This window comes from Salmo salar, chromosome 03 (assembly GCF_965601325.2).
Source record: "Salmo salar chromosome 03, fSalSal1, whole genome shotgun sequence".
In the NCBI taxonomy this organism is placed as follows: domain Eukaryota; kingdom Metazoa; phylum Chordata; class Actinopteri; order Salmoniformes; family Salmonidae; genus Salmo; species Salmo salar.
Genome location: NC_138293.1, coordinates 48,565,653 through 48,581,097, shown reverse-complemented (window position 1 = coordinate 48,581,097; position 15,445 = coordinate 48,565,653). Strand labels below are relative to the sequence as shown.

Here is a 15,445-nt window from a genome sequence, read left to right as displayed (position 1 = left end):
ATAAAACACGTGTCCAACTCATTCCACGGAGAGCTGAGTGTCTGCGGGTTTTTGCTACACCCTTGTACTTGATTGATTAATTAAGGTCACTAATTAATCCCCTTGATTTATCCCCTTGATTGTGCAGGAGAAGAAGAACAAAAATAATATTGTGAAATAATGCCTTTTAGCCGATTCATTGATGTAAATACATTTGACTGGTCATGCTTATCGGTCTATAGTTTCATTTGCATAATTTTGTGGAATTGGCGCGTGTAGGCTACAGTATATTCGCTATGAATCTTATTTATCACACCCGTGCAGCATACAGATACAGAGCCTGCTGCAGCATCTCAAACGCATCAGAAGACAGGTTTCATCAGCACATCACACACCACTTTGCAATGAGCTGGAGGCAGTAGGCTATGCATTTTGAAAACATATACTTACAGTTTTGTCTGATTGCTTAGGCACTACTTTTGAAACTATAGGCTATTTTTGCAAAACTCTACACTAACCACAAAACCTTACACCAAACCAGCAAAACATTATACATCTCTTGCAATAGAAAACAATTCTTGCAAAACTCTTTAAAAAAATTACAAAAATTGCGTCAATACAGTACACACAAACCATCATTTGAATAAGCACACGAAGCAACAACCACGCACGGATAGTATAAATGAAAAACACTTGTGGCTTTTGCTTTTTCTGTGTGCAGGGCAATCATGTTTTGTCATACATGTAGTAAACACACATGCACACAGGTATCCAAATATGTAAAGTATGGATGTGTATTCCGAACAAAACACAATATCAATACAAATAACGGGGGGAAACATTTTTTTTTTTTCTCAAAATGTTCTAACACTCCTCAAACAACAAAAGCGCAGTAGAAGAAAACAAAAACATTTGTGCTTGATAAAAAAGAACAGACAAAAAAATGAGGCTACATCTCACCTTTGTGGGTCTGGCCATAAGACCTCATCCACATCACATGCAATGTTTTCTTGAGCGAGGCAGCGTGGAAAGTACTGTACCAGTAAGACTACAGCACTTAGGTTCTCATTTCCAAATACCTCCATTGTTGTCCAAGCCAAATGTTTACCTGTGGCCTATTTATAGTGCTCAAGCTCTGATTTGTAAGTGAACTCATTATCTAAGTGTTTTCACATGTGTCAATGTGGAAAGGCAATTGGCGAAATAGTGTAGCAATGTAGAGACCAATGTTGACAGTTTTGCTTGAAGTGTGTTATTAAATTGCAAACTGAGTGTAAAGCAGTGAGTTGTGTTTAACAGTTTTGCAAAAAGTGTGTTATAAAATTACAAACTGAGTGTAAAGCAGAGAATGTGCATTCAGTTTGGTACACTTGGTAAATGCATTGGCTACAAGTGTTGATGGTTTCAGAGATAGTGCTTCAAGAATCACTGTTAGTGTTTAAGCATTCAGAAAAAACTGTAATTGTTTGAAACCTGAATGTTAACGCATGTCTTACCCTGCTTCAAAGTAGCCTATTAGAACCCCTCTCTTCCTAAATTTCGAACGGATAATTTCATGTCACATGAAACCGCTCGCATGTGAGGTGCCCTTTTGACAATGGTGTTTTATTCGGAATGCCGTTTGGGTCTTTACGTGTCAAAAAAGATACACGTCAAATAAGCTTGTTGACCAATCAGGACCTGAAAATGACAGCACGTCACATAATAATTTAACACGTTCATACATGTTTTACTTAGTTATTTTTGCATCAGAATAGTTGCTTATGAAAGTTAATTTTTATGTAGCCTTGGTCTACTGGTTGTATGAATTTGGGCTCTTTCTTCGCACAACTGTCCCAGTGTCTGTTTGGAATAGGCTATTTGTCGATAAACTGACCAATAGAATAGATAAACTACTACTAGGGAGAGTAAACTCAGCAAAAAAAAGAAATGTCCCTTTTTCAGGACCCTGTCTTTTAAAGATAATTCGTAAAAATCCAAGTAACTTCACAGATCTTCATTGTAAAGAGTTTAAACACTGTTTCCCATGCTTGTTCAATGAACCATAAACAATTAATGAACATGCACCTGTGGAACGATCGTTAACCTGTTAGGGCTAGGCGGCAGTATTGACACGGCTGGATAAAAAACGTACCCGATTTAATCTGGTTACTACTCCTGCCCAGTAACTAGAATATGCATATAATTATTGGCTTTGGATAGAAAACACTCCAAAGATTTTAAAACTGTTTGAATGGTGTCTGTGAGTATAACAGAACTCAAATGGCAGGTCAAAACCTGAGAAGATTCTGTACAGGAAGTACTCTGTCTGACCATTTCTTGAACTTCTTTGCCATCTCTATCAATTACAAAGGATCTCTGCTATAACGTGACACTTTCTACGGCTCACATGGTCTCTCAGAAGGCGGCAAAATGCTGAATCGTGGCTTTGCAGGCTCTGGCTGAAACAAAGTAGCGCGTTTGGGTAGTGGCTGGTTACAGTACTGTGAGACTCAGGCTCGTGCCCGCGTCGACCGAAAGCTTTCTTTTCCTTTGTCTGTTTACCTAAAAGGAGATTCCCGGTCGGAATATTATCGCTTTTTTACGAGAAAAATGGCATAAAAATGGATTTTAAACAGCGGTTGACATGCTTCGAAGTACGGTAATGGAATATTTAGATTTTTTTTGTCACGAATTGCGCCATGCGCGCGACCCTTATTTACCCTTTCGGATAGTGTCTGGAACGCACGAACAAAACGCCGCTATTCGGATATAACGATTATTTGGGACCAAACCAACATTTGTTATTGAAGTAGAAGTCCTGGGAGTGCATTCTGACGAAGACAACAAAGGTAAGAACATTTTTGTTATAGTAAATCTGATTTTGGTGAAGGCTAAACTTGCCCGGGTGTCTAAATAGCTAGCCCGTGATGGCTGGGCTATGTACTTAGAATATGCTTTTTTATATATGCTTTCACCAAAAAGCTATTTTAAAATCGGACATATCGAGTGCATAGAGGAGTTCTGTATCTATAATTCTTAAAATAATTGTTATGCTTTTTGTGAACGTTTATCGTGAGTAATTTAGTAAATTGTTAGTATATTCCCCGGAAGTTTGCAGGGGGTATGCTAGTTCTGAACGTCACATGCTAATGTAAAAAGCTGGTTTTTGATATAAATATGAACTTGATTGAACAAATCATGCATGTATTGTATAACATAATGTCCTAGGGTTGTCATCTGATGAAGATCATCAAAGGTTAGTGCTGCATTTAGCTGTCTTCTGGGTTTTTGTGACATTATATGCTAGCTTGAAAAATGGGTGTCTGATTATTTCTGGCTGGGTACTCTGCTGACATAATCTAATGTTTTGCTTTCGTTGTAAAGCCTTTTTGAAATCGGACAGTGTGGTTAGATTAACGAGAGTCTTGTCTTTAAAATGGTGTAAAATAGTCATATGTTTGAGAAATTGAAGTAATAGCATTTCTAAGGTATTTGAATATCGCGCCACGGGATTCCATTGGCTGTTACGTAGGTGGGACGATTTCGTCCCTCCGACCCTAGAGAGGTTAAAGGCAATACTACCAAATACTAATTGAGTGTATGTAAACCTCTGACCCACTGGGAATGTGATGAAAGAAATAAAAGCTGAAATAAATCATTCTCTACTATTATTCTGACATTTCACATTCTTAAAATAAAGTGGTGATCCTAACTGACCAAAGATTAGGAATATTTACTAGGATTAAATGTCAGGAATTGTGAAAATCGGGTTTAAATGTATTTGGCTAAGGTGTATGTAAATTTCCGACTTCAACTGTAATACCACATAATGGCAAAGCAAAAACAGGTTTTAAGAAATTTTAGAAAATGTAAAAACAGAAATACCTTATTTACATACAGTTCGAGTCAAAAGTCTGGACACACCTACTCATTCAAGCGTTTTTCTTTTTTTTCTCTACATTGTAGAATAATAGTGAAGACATTAAAACTATGAAGACAACGCAGAAGTGGCTTTGGGACAAGTCTCTGAATGTCCTTGAGTGGCCCAGCCAAAGCCTGGACTTGAACACGATCTAACATCTCTGCAGAGTCCTGAAAATAGCTGTGCAGCGACGCTCCCCATCCAACCTGACAGAGCTTGAGAGGATCTGCAGAGAAGAATGGGAGAAACTCCCCAAATACAGGTGTGCCAAGCTTGTAGCGTCATACCCAAGAAGATTTGAGGCTGTAATCACAAAATGTAGAAAAAGTGAAGGGGTCTGAATACTTTCTGAATGCACTGTACATACGTGCGTGCGTATGCATGGAGTAGCCTATGCTTCATCCTGCTTCCCTAAACACAGTGCTGCTGACCTATGTTAGCTGGCTGAGCTAAAGCTAGGTCAGTCAGCCTATCATGGAGTGGCAATCTCTCACAGCGTTGACATAGAGAAATTAGGTCGCATTGGCCTTGTACAAGCAGGCTTGGGCAGTATTCCATACACTTAAACAACTACCTCAGAGCCAAAACCTGCAGGAGCAGAGATAAGAAAAGAAAGCATTTCACAACAAACCAGCCAAAAAACTAGACTGAGTACCTTGTCATTGGCAAAGAGACTGGCATTTCGGTAATCTCAACGTTCCATAAATGCTGGATTTACGGCAGAGTTGCTCATTGGTTGTTGGAGATAACATTAATGTTTTCCAGGAAAACATGCGGCGCATCGAAAATAGAATTAGAATTTGTAACAAAGTCAAAAACAAACATTTAGCTGTTAGCTAGGCAAGTTGTTGTATTCTCGAGGCTTTAAATCAAAACGAACTGTTCTGTGGTTGAAATTGCAGTATGTATTTAGTTTGAAAATGTAGACATGAGCTAGCAACTTCAGACAGACTGATAATGTCTGGACAAACAAAAAATGGTTGCTTAGCAAGCAGATACCAATGTGTTCTGTGGAGAAAAAAAGTTCCAATATTTGCATAATCATTGTGATTTGAGGATAGCTGTTAGGGTGATCGAATAAGAATCTGATCCTCTGTTTTTCTCAAGGTCAATAATGATTCAATGTTCATGTAGGTAATTATCAATAAAATGTAGAGTGTTCGATTTTTCTGCTGGGGGGGGGGGGCAAGGAGACTCACAGGTCCGCTAAAACCATTGACAACTGGGTGTCGTTTTCAAGGGATTGTTAAATAAATGTTAACTATTTGGTTGTAATATCATCACATCTTGAAGAGCATAGTCAGAACTACAAATGTCCAAATATTCCATGCAAAACAATTGCGCACATTTAGCTCTATCATCATCAAAGGCTAGAACAAGTAACCGCATGCTTTTCATGACCAGTAAACATCAGTTGATCATGTCATTTCAGATACGTGAGGGTAAAAAGTAGAAACCCGCACACTGGTTTCTTCATTTCTCTCTCATGTTATTCAATTGTTACAATGCACCTGCAGCAAAGATAGCTCAGATGTGCCAGTGCCCTTTGAATGTTGCGATACGTCAGGGTAGCCTCATGATATCTCTCAATATTGGCCACCATTAATTGACTGATATAAAATAACAATACCTGACAAGTATGAGCGATTTTGGTTAATTTCCCATCCTTTGTGGGGTCTGACTGTCAAGCAGCAGAAAGGTGCATTTGGCGATGTACTGTTAGCTGATAATGTTTACTTTGCTAGCTGATCGTAGAAACTTGGCTAAACAGTGGTAGGTAGACCTAATGAACTTTTTTCTCCAAACAACATAGGCCAACCTAGCAAAGTTAGCTAATATTATCCCTTTTTCAACATTGGTTTTAAGATATATATATATATATCTCTTCTTCATTGGTTTTAAGAGTGTTTAATCACAATTGCTGCTGCCAGACATGATAGGCTACATTGATTTATTAGCCAATTTGATGTGGCCAGCTAGCTAATAACAGATCACGTCAATATGGCTAGTTAACAAACTAACTAGATAAACTAGGTGGCTATATCCAAATATTGTTTGATTTGCTTGCAATCTATAGTGATGACAGTAGTCCGACTGACAACTTTACCACCAAGAGGACTTGCCAATGTCAAGCTCTTTCCAAAAGCCTAATCTCTGATGAAGCAAGCTAAATGACATGTTGTTTGCTCACATGCAAAATAAATAGGCTACCCTCACATATTTAAACATGTATGCTTAATTGAGGTTTACTGATCATGAAAAACATGCAGTTACTTGCTCTATAACTCTGACGATAGAGCTAAATGTGGAATAATCGGACATGTGTAGTTCTGACAATGCTCTTCAAGAGGTGATATAAAATTGTATTTAACAATCCCTTGAAAACAGCAGTTGTCAATGGTTTTAGCAGAGAAGCTGCCAAATCGAACTCCCTGCATCATATTGTGACGTTTTATTGATAACGAATTTGAAGATAGCAGAAAGGCAAGTCTCTTAGTCACATGACATGAAGTACAGGGAGTGGATTAGCTAAAGAGACTGGTACTCAGGCTACCAAAAAGCTGCCCCAACCCAAGTCCCTCCTCTTTTAGGTGCAGAGAAGCTTGTCTGGGCTTGTCTGCAGGACAAACAGTAACACAGTGATAAAGCCCTGAACAGAACACATTGCTCAACTTTATAAAACACTGCCTCTTAAAGAGTGCCTGGCTAGGGTGTGAATGGTGAAACAAACAAACACACACACACACACACACACACACACACACACACACACACACACACACACACACACACACACACACACACACACACACACACACACACACACACACACACACACACACACACACACACACACACACACACACACACACACACACACACACGTGTGACAGCTGAGAGGTGAAACAAGGCAAATGCTCGATTACACTGTGAAGAAGTAGCCTACAACAAGAAACTGTCTATCGTCAGACCATAAAACTATACAACTGACAGTAGCATTAAACTGTGGGACAGATGGACACTAGTGGACTGTCCCACTATTTATTTTCTGTGCTTATTTGAACCTTTTCATCACGGAATGAATACAGACAAAGCCATACAAACTACCAGATAAATTATGGAATTATAGAATCTATTTGACTGTAACTGATCCTTATGCTCCTGCTAAGAGAAACTGTCCCATGTTTACAGGGGGCAACATAGAGCAGACCCATTTGAATGTGAGCAGGGTGAGACAAGGAGATAATCTAAACCTTTAATGTAGCCACAAGGGCCTCTACAAATATGACCAAATCATTAGGCCTATGTAATGTAACATTATTCAAACTCTGTTAGCAGCCCTGGCCAGTGTGTTTAATGTGCTGAAGGATAGAGCAGGGTAGTAAGGTAGTCGTCAACCCAGACTGAGGGAAAAAAGTAATTTCAAGTCAGAGGTGAAAGGTGAGGATGGCAGCTGTTGTGTTGGCTGGCTCTCGCAAACACATGCGTGCTGCGCACACACACACACACACACACACACTCAAATTCATTTCTCACCCACATACTTACTCACCCAGTGACACACACACAGAAAACGCACACACAGCAACTGTCAGTACTTTGGAAAGCAAGCATGCTCAATCGTGCTGCATGCTCCCCGGGAGGACACTTTCATCACACATGATTTCCTGCACATGAACTTCACATGATCCTGATATAAGAGAACAGTGATTTTAAACCAACAACACACTCATCAGGTCATCGTTCTCCATTGATCCACCATATTGGATTTTATCAAGACCTCATTGCAACTCTCTACTACCGCAGGGAATTTTGTTAATGTATAACCACATTGCAACTGCTCCCCCTCGCACACAGAGACATACAGACACAGAGTTCCCCCCTCACACAGACACAGAGGTCCCCCCTCACACAGACACAGAGGTCCCCCCTCACACAGACACAGAGGTCCCCCCTCACAGAGATACAGAGTTCCCCCCTCACAGAGATACAGAGTTCCCCCTCACACAGACACAGTTGTTCCAACCTATCAATGGTTGTAAAAAACTGTGAATAAAAAGGCTTAACTAGCGTCTGCCTGCAGCCGTTCCCAGACCTCTTGTCTGTTATGTAACAGTGTTATTTATTAGAGCGCTGGCTGGCCATGTCCCTCGACAGACACAGCTCTCTCTCCCTCTGACTGCTGCCTGTGTCTGGACCGCTGTGTGTGTGTGCTTCTTCAGTCGATCCCTATCAGAGAGAGTGTCCTGCACAACACACCAGTGTGCGCGTGTGTGTGTGTGTGTGATTCACAGGGAAAACAGCCTTGAGCTTCTCTCGCTCTGCTAGCCACTGAGTCACACACAACAGTACAAACTACTGACAGAATAACATATAAACAAACACAGACACACGCTTACTGACACTGAGTCTGGATAGACACAGAGAGATTATAGAAAGAAAAGGGAAAGCGTTAACACTTTCATCTGAATATGAGACATGGATTAAGTCGCAGGAGTCAATCTCGCCTGGACATAATAATAATTTTTCAGATTAGAAGGGGGTGGGGATTTTAGGGATTCGATAATTCCACAGCATTGCATGTCCAATCCATGACAGATGCTTCAACACAATGTCATCTAGTATGAAAGATCATACGCTCAACAATGTGGAACATGGGTATTCTTCTGTAGCGTTAAAATGTGTGAGATACTTGAATCTCAATGTTAAGGTAAAAAAATATAACATTTGTGTGGTTAGCCATGGTGTGTAAGGCAGTGACACAAGCCATTGACATCTTGTGCATTGATTTGTGCATTGACTAATCTTGCAATTGGTTCATTGGCTAGCGGTGCACAATCACAGTAAGAACAGTATTGGTTTAGGTTTATCAGTCAACAGCAACATGACAATCATATATCCCATTTTCACTCACATGATTGGGCAATCTTATTATAGAACTTTGACAGTCTGAAGTATTTTCTAAAGTCTTGAGAATATTCCAGAACTATTCTGATTCTGGAACACTCAAAAGCATTCTAAGAATCCAACAGCGGTCATCTGACCAAGCCTCCCCCACAACATTTATACCCAAACCATAGGATAGCTTGAACCACTACAAGGTTAGAGTCAATTCCATTTAAACTCTGGTTTATTCAGGACTGTTTTGGGATTTGTTTTGGGATTTGAGGTGAAAACACCCAATTGTGTTTTCACTTTTTGAAATTCTATGCCAATTCTTGGAGCTATTTTAACTTTCTGAAATTCTATGCCCCATTCAATGACTGTATCATCTGGACCTGGAATGGTATAGAGCCAACTATGGGTAAGGCAGCAACCATGCTACAGGTAATAACCATAACGTTATCCATGCCTTACTAGGTAATAACTGTTATTAGCCATGTGGTCCCTACCTGCGTCGGGGGACAGGTATTTGGGAGGAGGGATGAGGGTATCTCTCCTCAGGTGGAACATGCTGTCCATTTGTTGCCTGGCAACCGCTGGGCACCAGTGGGGTCCTTGCCTCTGAGTGCATGTGTCTGTCCGCCTTCTGCCCTTTCCGGATCAGGCAGTGTGTGGGACTGCCGTTAGTAAGGATCCCAGTCAGACCACTGTTTCGTTCATCTGCCTCCCCACCACAACCTGCCTGAAGGATGAAGAACAATACACACACACAGAGAAATGATCTAAATGTTGGAGTCTCAGAACTGATATGTTAGTGCTTTTTGCTTCCAAGGCTTCTAGTAAAAATAGATAATATAAGGTTAATTACATAGTCCACATGATAGTTTTAGGCACCATTTAACAGTTGTGTTTGGCTACATTGTTGGGAAGGGGACATGTGTTGGAGATTTTGTGTGTAAGGAAATATAGAAGGTGTGTGACTGAATCTGAACGACTGAAAAGCAAAGTCAAAAAGGTGTGTTTTAAGATCTTCTTTAAATATGTTCACAGTTTTGGTCGCCCTCAGGTTCTCTAGCAGGATATTCCAGAGGCTGGGGGCATAGTAACTAAAGGCTACCTCTCCATGCCTCTTGGTCCTCGGCTTTGGGATAGTTAAAAGGCCAGAGGACCTGAGGGACCTACTGGGTACATAACTTAAAAGCATGCCTGACATGTATTGGGGTGAACAATCATGGATTGATATAAAACCCAATAGAATAATCTTTAAATTAATTATAAAACTCAAAGGCAGCCAGTGCAGAGACCTTAAAGCCGGTGTAATGTGTGCCCAGGACAGTACCGTATCTTTGGATCGCCAAAAACCTTTTGACCACTAGTGGGTGCATGGTATTGTTGTTTCTCTCACATTAACATATTTTGAGGCATGCCTTGAAAGAGGCTATATTTTGTTGCACCCGTGAGTGAGAATGCTGTACCAACTTAACTCCTATGTGGTTATAGTGCCCCAAGATAAAAAAAAATGTATTGGAGTGGCACCAAGTCTTAAACGGTTGAGCATTTTGGTCTGTTTTTTCTGAACAGTCATTCTGATTCCCATGTAAAGTAGCCTCTAGTGTGTCTAAAACATCACCCAAAAAATGTATCCTGATAAAAATGGAGAAAAAAAACAATAATTAATTTCTCTCTCATGTCAAACTACCAGGAAGTCTGAAAAAACAGACTAAACTGAACAAAACATGTTGATCCCATGTTTCATGAGCTGAAATAAAAGATCCCAGAAATGTTCCATACGCACCAAAAACATATGTCTCTCAAATTTTGTGCACAAATTTATTTTCATCCCTGTTAGTGAGCACTTCTTATTTGCCAAGATAATCCATCCACCTGACAGGTGTGGCATCAAAAAGCTGATTAAACAGCATGATCATTACACAGGTGCACCTTGTGCTGGGGACAATAAAAGGCCACTCTAAAATGTGCAGTTTTGTCACACAACACAATGCCACAAGTTTTGCGGAAGCGCGCAATTGTCATGCTGACTGCAGGAATGTCCACCAGAGTTGTTGCCAGATAATTTAATGTTAATTTCTCTAACATAAGCCGCCTCCAACGTCATTTTTGAGAATTTGACAGTACGTCCCATCTGCCTCACAACCGCAAAACCCGTGTATGGCGTCGTGTGGGCGAGCGGTTTGCTGATGTCAACGTTGTGAACAGAGTGCCCCATGGTGGCGGTGGGGTTATGGTATGGGCAGGCAAAAGCTACGGACAATGAACACAATTTAATTTTATCGATGGCAATTTGAATACACAGAAATACCGTGAAGAGATCCTGAGGCCCATTGTCGTGCCATTCATCTGCCGTAATCACCTCATGTTTCAACATGATAATGCAAGGCCCCATGTCGCAAAGATCTGTACACAATTCCTGGAAGCTGAAAATGTCCCAGTTCTTCCATGGCCTGCATACTCACCAAAGATGTCACCCATTGAGCATGTGTGGGATGCTCTGGATCGACGTGTACGACAGCGTGTTCCAGTTCCCGCCAACATCCAGCAACTTCGCACAGCCATTGAAGAGGTGTGGGACAACATTCCACAGGCCACAATCAACAGCCTGATCAACTTTATGCGAAGGACATGTGTCGGGCTGCATAAAGCAAATGGTGGTCACACCAGATACTGACTGGTTTTCTGATCCACGACCCTACCTCTTTTTAAGGTGTCTTTGACCAACAGATGCATATCTGTATTCTCAGTCATATGAAATCCATTGATTAGGGCCTAATGAATTTATTTGAATTGATTGATTTCCTTATATGAACTGTAACTAAGTAAAATCTTTGAAATTGTTGCATGTGGCGTTGATATTTTTGTTCAGTAAAGACTGTGTGGGCAGGGAGCAAATAGTTTTATGCAAAGCACACTTTCTGCACTGTTCTTCAAATATTTAGTATAGTATAAACTTTTGTCTTAAGCATTCTAAATAATGCCATAGATTCCTTTTTTGAAAAATAGTAAACCTGAAGGCAAAAAAGGGACGGCCATATAAAATCCACAGAAGAAGACTGAACAAGGAGAGATTACTAGAAACAAACTAGGTTTCCCCTTGTATCTGTGGATTAATTGTTGGAGTAGAGAACACATGATTTTGTGGGACTCAAAATGAGTCGAGATTCTACAAAGATCCAGAAAAAAAAGGACCTTTTACATTTCAGGTAAAATAACAACCCAAAGTTTATATCCCAGGAAAAATTTGCTAGCAACAGCAAGCTAGCTAGCTAAATGTTCATGAATCTTTTGTGTGTTTTGACCTGTCCCCAAATTAATACAGTTGGTTCAGAGTTTGTTTGGCCAGTCAACCTGCGTGTCCTGATCGCGTCTGGTGTAGACGGCCAAAATCAACATACTTTTTGGGCGACCCGACCAAATCCATATAGAAATGCGTTTTATAGATCTGTCATTTGCATTGAAAGCAAGCCTTAGCCGTATATCTGTTCTATGTCCACTATTTCTATTCTTCCCGCTCTCAAGTTAAGTTTTTGCATCTTTTACTTTCGGTTTTGTACACCAGCTTCAAACAGCTGAAAATACAATATTTTTGGTTATGGAAATACATGTCACAGCGGTTTAGATGGTACAATGATTCCCTGCACTATACTCGCTTGTTTTGTCACAAACTGAAATTAGGCAAACTATTATATAATTTTAGCAATCAGCAAATGGTGAAGCAGTTTCTGCACCCCCTTCTGTCCTCAAAACAGCCTCAGTTCGTCGGGGCATGGACTCTACAAGGTGTCGAAAGCGTTCCACAGGGATGCTGCCCCATGTTGACTCCAATGCTTCCCACAGTTGTGTCTCAGCCTCCAGTATTTATGCTGCAGTAGTTTATGTGTCGGGGGGCTAGGGTCAGTCTGTTACATCTGGAGTATTTCTCTTGTCTTATCCGGTGTCCTGTGTGAATTTAAATATGCTCTCTCTAATTCTCTCTTTCTCTCGGAGGACCTGAGCCCTAGGACCATGCCTCAGGACTACCTGGTATGATGACTCCTTGCTGTCCCCAGTCCACCTGGCCGTGCTGCTGCTCCAGTCTCAACTGTTCTGCCTGCGGCTATGGAACCCTGACCTGTTCACCGGACGTGCTTGATTATTATTATTTGACCATGCTGGTCATTTATGAACATTTTAACATCTTGACCATGTTCTGTTATTATATCCACCCTGCACAGCCAGAAGAGGACTGGCCACCCCTCATAGCCTGGTTCCTCTCTAGGTTTCTTCCTAGGTTTTTGGCCTTTCTAGGGAGTTTTTCCTAGGGAGTTTTTCCTAGCCACCGTGCTTCTTTCACATGCATTGCTTGCTGTTTGGGGTTTTAGGCTGGGTTTCTGTACAGCACTTTGAGATATCAGCTGATGCACAAAGGGCTATATAAATAAATTTAATTTGATTTGATTTGTGTCAAGTTGGCTGGATGTCCTTTGGGTGGTGGACCATTCTTGATTCACACGGGAAGCTGTTGAGGGTGAAAAACCCAGCTGTGTTGCAATTCTTGACACAAACCGGTGTGTCTGGCACCTACTACCATACCCCGTTCAAAGGCACTTAAATGTTATGTCTGCCCATTCACCCTCTGAATGGCACACATATACAATCCATGTCTCAATTGCCTCAAGGCTTACAAATCTTTCTTTAACCTGTCTGCTCCCCTTCACCTACACTGATTGAAGTGGATTTAACAAGTGACATCAAAAAAGGGATCATAGCTTTCACCCTGGTCAGTCTATGTCATGGAAAGAGACAACATTCATATAGCATGCATATCAACGATATCAAAACGTTCCATTTGGCATGTCTCGTGTAGCAGTTTTGGGCAACCCTTCCCCCGCTTTTGTTCCATGCTGGCTGAAGACCTTGTTAGCCATTACTAGGGAACACCAGACACAGATGAAAGGGGTTAAGTGTCTTAGACAGTAGGTGAAAGCTCTTATTATATTTGTTGACATGCTGCAGTCAAATTTTGGCACCAGTAGACTAGCTACCTAGCTATGTAAACCACGCCCCTCTGCAAACACACCTTCTGGTTTGTTGGTTAAAAGGCAGAATTTATTTGAATTAGGTAAGATAATAAACATTACCATCGGTGTATACAAATGTGGCTTTTTGTAAATTAGGCTTTTTAATAATCCGGCCCCCATCCCACCTCCTGAATAAGTGTTTGACATGGGGAGGGGACCAGTAAATTTATGATCAAAGTTTATGAATGTAGAAGCAACAGATATGTTCATACTTTGGTAGTCCTACTTTGATATGGTTTCATCCATATGACCCAATTTCATGAAAACATGATTTTGACTGATCTGGACATTTAAACTTTGAACATGCAATGGGCCGCCATCTTAACAAATTACATTCGTCATATATAGCCTACTAGTTGTAATTAATAGGCTAACAAACTTGGGTTAGTCGCATGCCTGACCTATATTTTCACTTGAAAACATAACCGATTCACGTCGTCAGCAAAGTTAGCCTCTTCGCTCCGGGAGACCCGTAACCTTACTGGGCGCACAATGTGTGGGCTACAGGTCTTCCGGAGCGAAGAGGCTACAGAAAAGTCAGAGCGGACTGGTTCTGTATTACGGGTGAATGCAAAAGTAGGCTTTTCGGCAACAATGTAACTTAATGTGAATAATTTAATAGGGTGGAATGAATAACTAACCAACTCACTGTTAGACCAAAAAATATTACGTCCAGCATGCAATGGTTTTGACCGTGTAATATAACCTACTTTATTCAGGAGGTGGTATTTTTCTCTCCCTGATGACAGGTCATTCACATTGAGGACGGTGTCCTGTCTTGTACATTCTCTTAAAGATCCATCATCCAACACGAATTTGTAGAAAACTGCTCCTGTTGCGGGACCATTCTTGCACGCCAGAATGACACCGCTGTCCGCAGTGGAGGCGACAGTCATTTTGCGTCCTTTGGAACCCTCTGCATGCTGATCAATACCGGCTTGTTTCGAAGCGCCCCCGACCCGTATTCCAACAGCAGACATGTCAAGCAGACGTTTAGAATTCATCATTGGACGAGAGAAAGATGACCCGCTTTCTATAGATTTTCGTGCAGATATCTGTAATAAAAGACATTTATCATGATTGTCTGGAATGGATCTCCGTCTGTTACGGCTGTTCTAGGGTATAGTTAAAGATTGTTTAGTTTTTCAGTAAAACAAAATGCCACGCCTCCAGTCCCCTGCGTGTGCAGCCCACTGGTGCAGCCTAGTGAGATTCACAGGGTACCTCCTTCAGTTCACTCATATTGGTCCTCAGAATACACAAACACTCCGCTTCCGCACGCAGCCATCGGAAGCTAGCTGCCCATTGGCTAGTTTGGACTGTGTCACTTTTTGTCAGAGAAGATTGTGGGGGTGTGTCGCTCCAGCTTGCCCTTTGCCGGCCGGCCGTTGGAAAAGGGAGAAATGAAAACAACAAGTAGGCCGAGACTTGGTTGAAGTCGAAACAGTAGCCTTATGTCTGTGGAGATCAAGTGTATCAGCCTATTCACAACCTGAAAGAATATCCCAAAGCGTGGAATTAATCACTCATTTTATCACCAGATGATAACAAAAATAAGCCTATGCCATTTTATCAGTGTTTCAAAAGCCAAAGTGGCTGGGTT

The 15,445-nt window shown here is 41.1% G+C and overlaps 1 protein-coding gene across 2 annotated transcripts in view; it reads right to left on the bottom strand.

The window, feature by feature from the left end:
• LOC106600542 (zinc finger protein 704) overlaps positions 1-15,044 on the bottom strand; it is a 98,443-nt gene extending 83,399 nt beyond the window's left edge. The window contains exons 1-2 of one of the 2 annotated variants that reach the window (XM_014191968.3): positions 14,553-15,044; positions 9,277-9,509 (exon numbers count right to left, since the gene is read on the bottom strand). In XM_014191968.3, coding sequence (XP_014047443.1) covers positions 9,277-9,509; positions 14,553-14,849 — 530 coding nt within the window. In that variant the 5' untranslated portion in view covers positions 14,850-15,044. The remainder of the gene's footprint in view (positions 1-9,276; positions 9,510-14,552) is intronic. The other variant, XM_014191969.3, reaches the window with a different exon arrangement.
• Between the last annotated feature and the right edge of the window lie 401 nt (positions 15,045-15,445).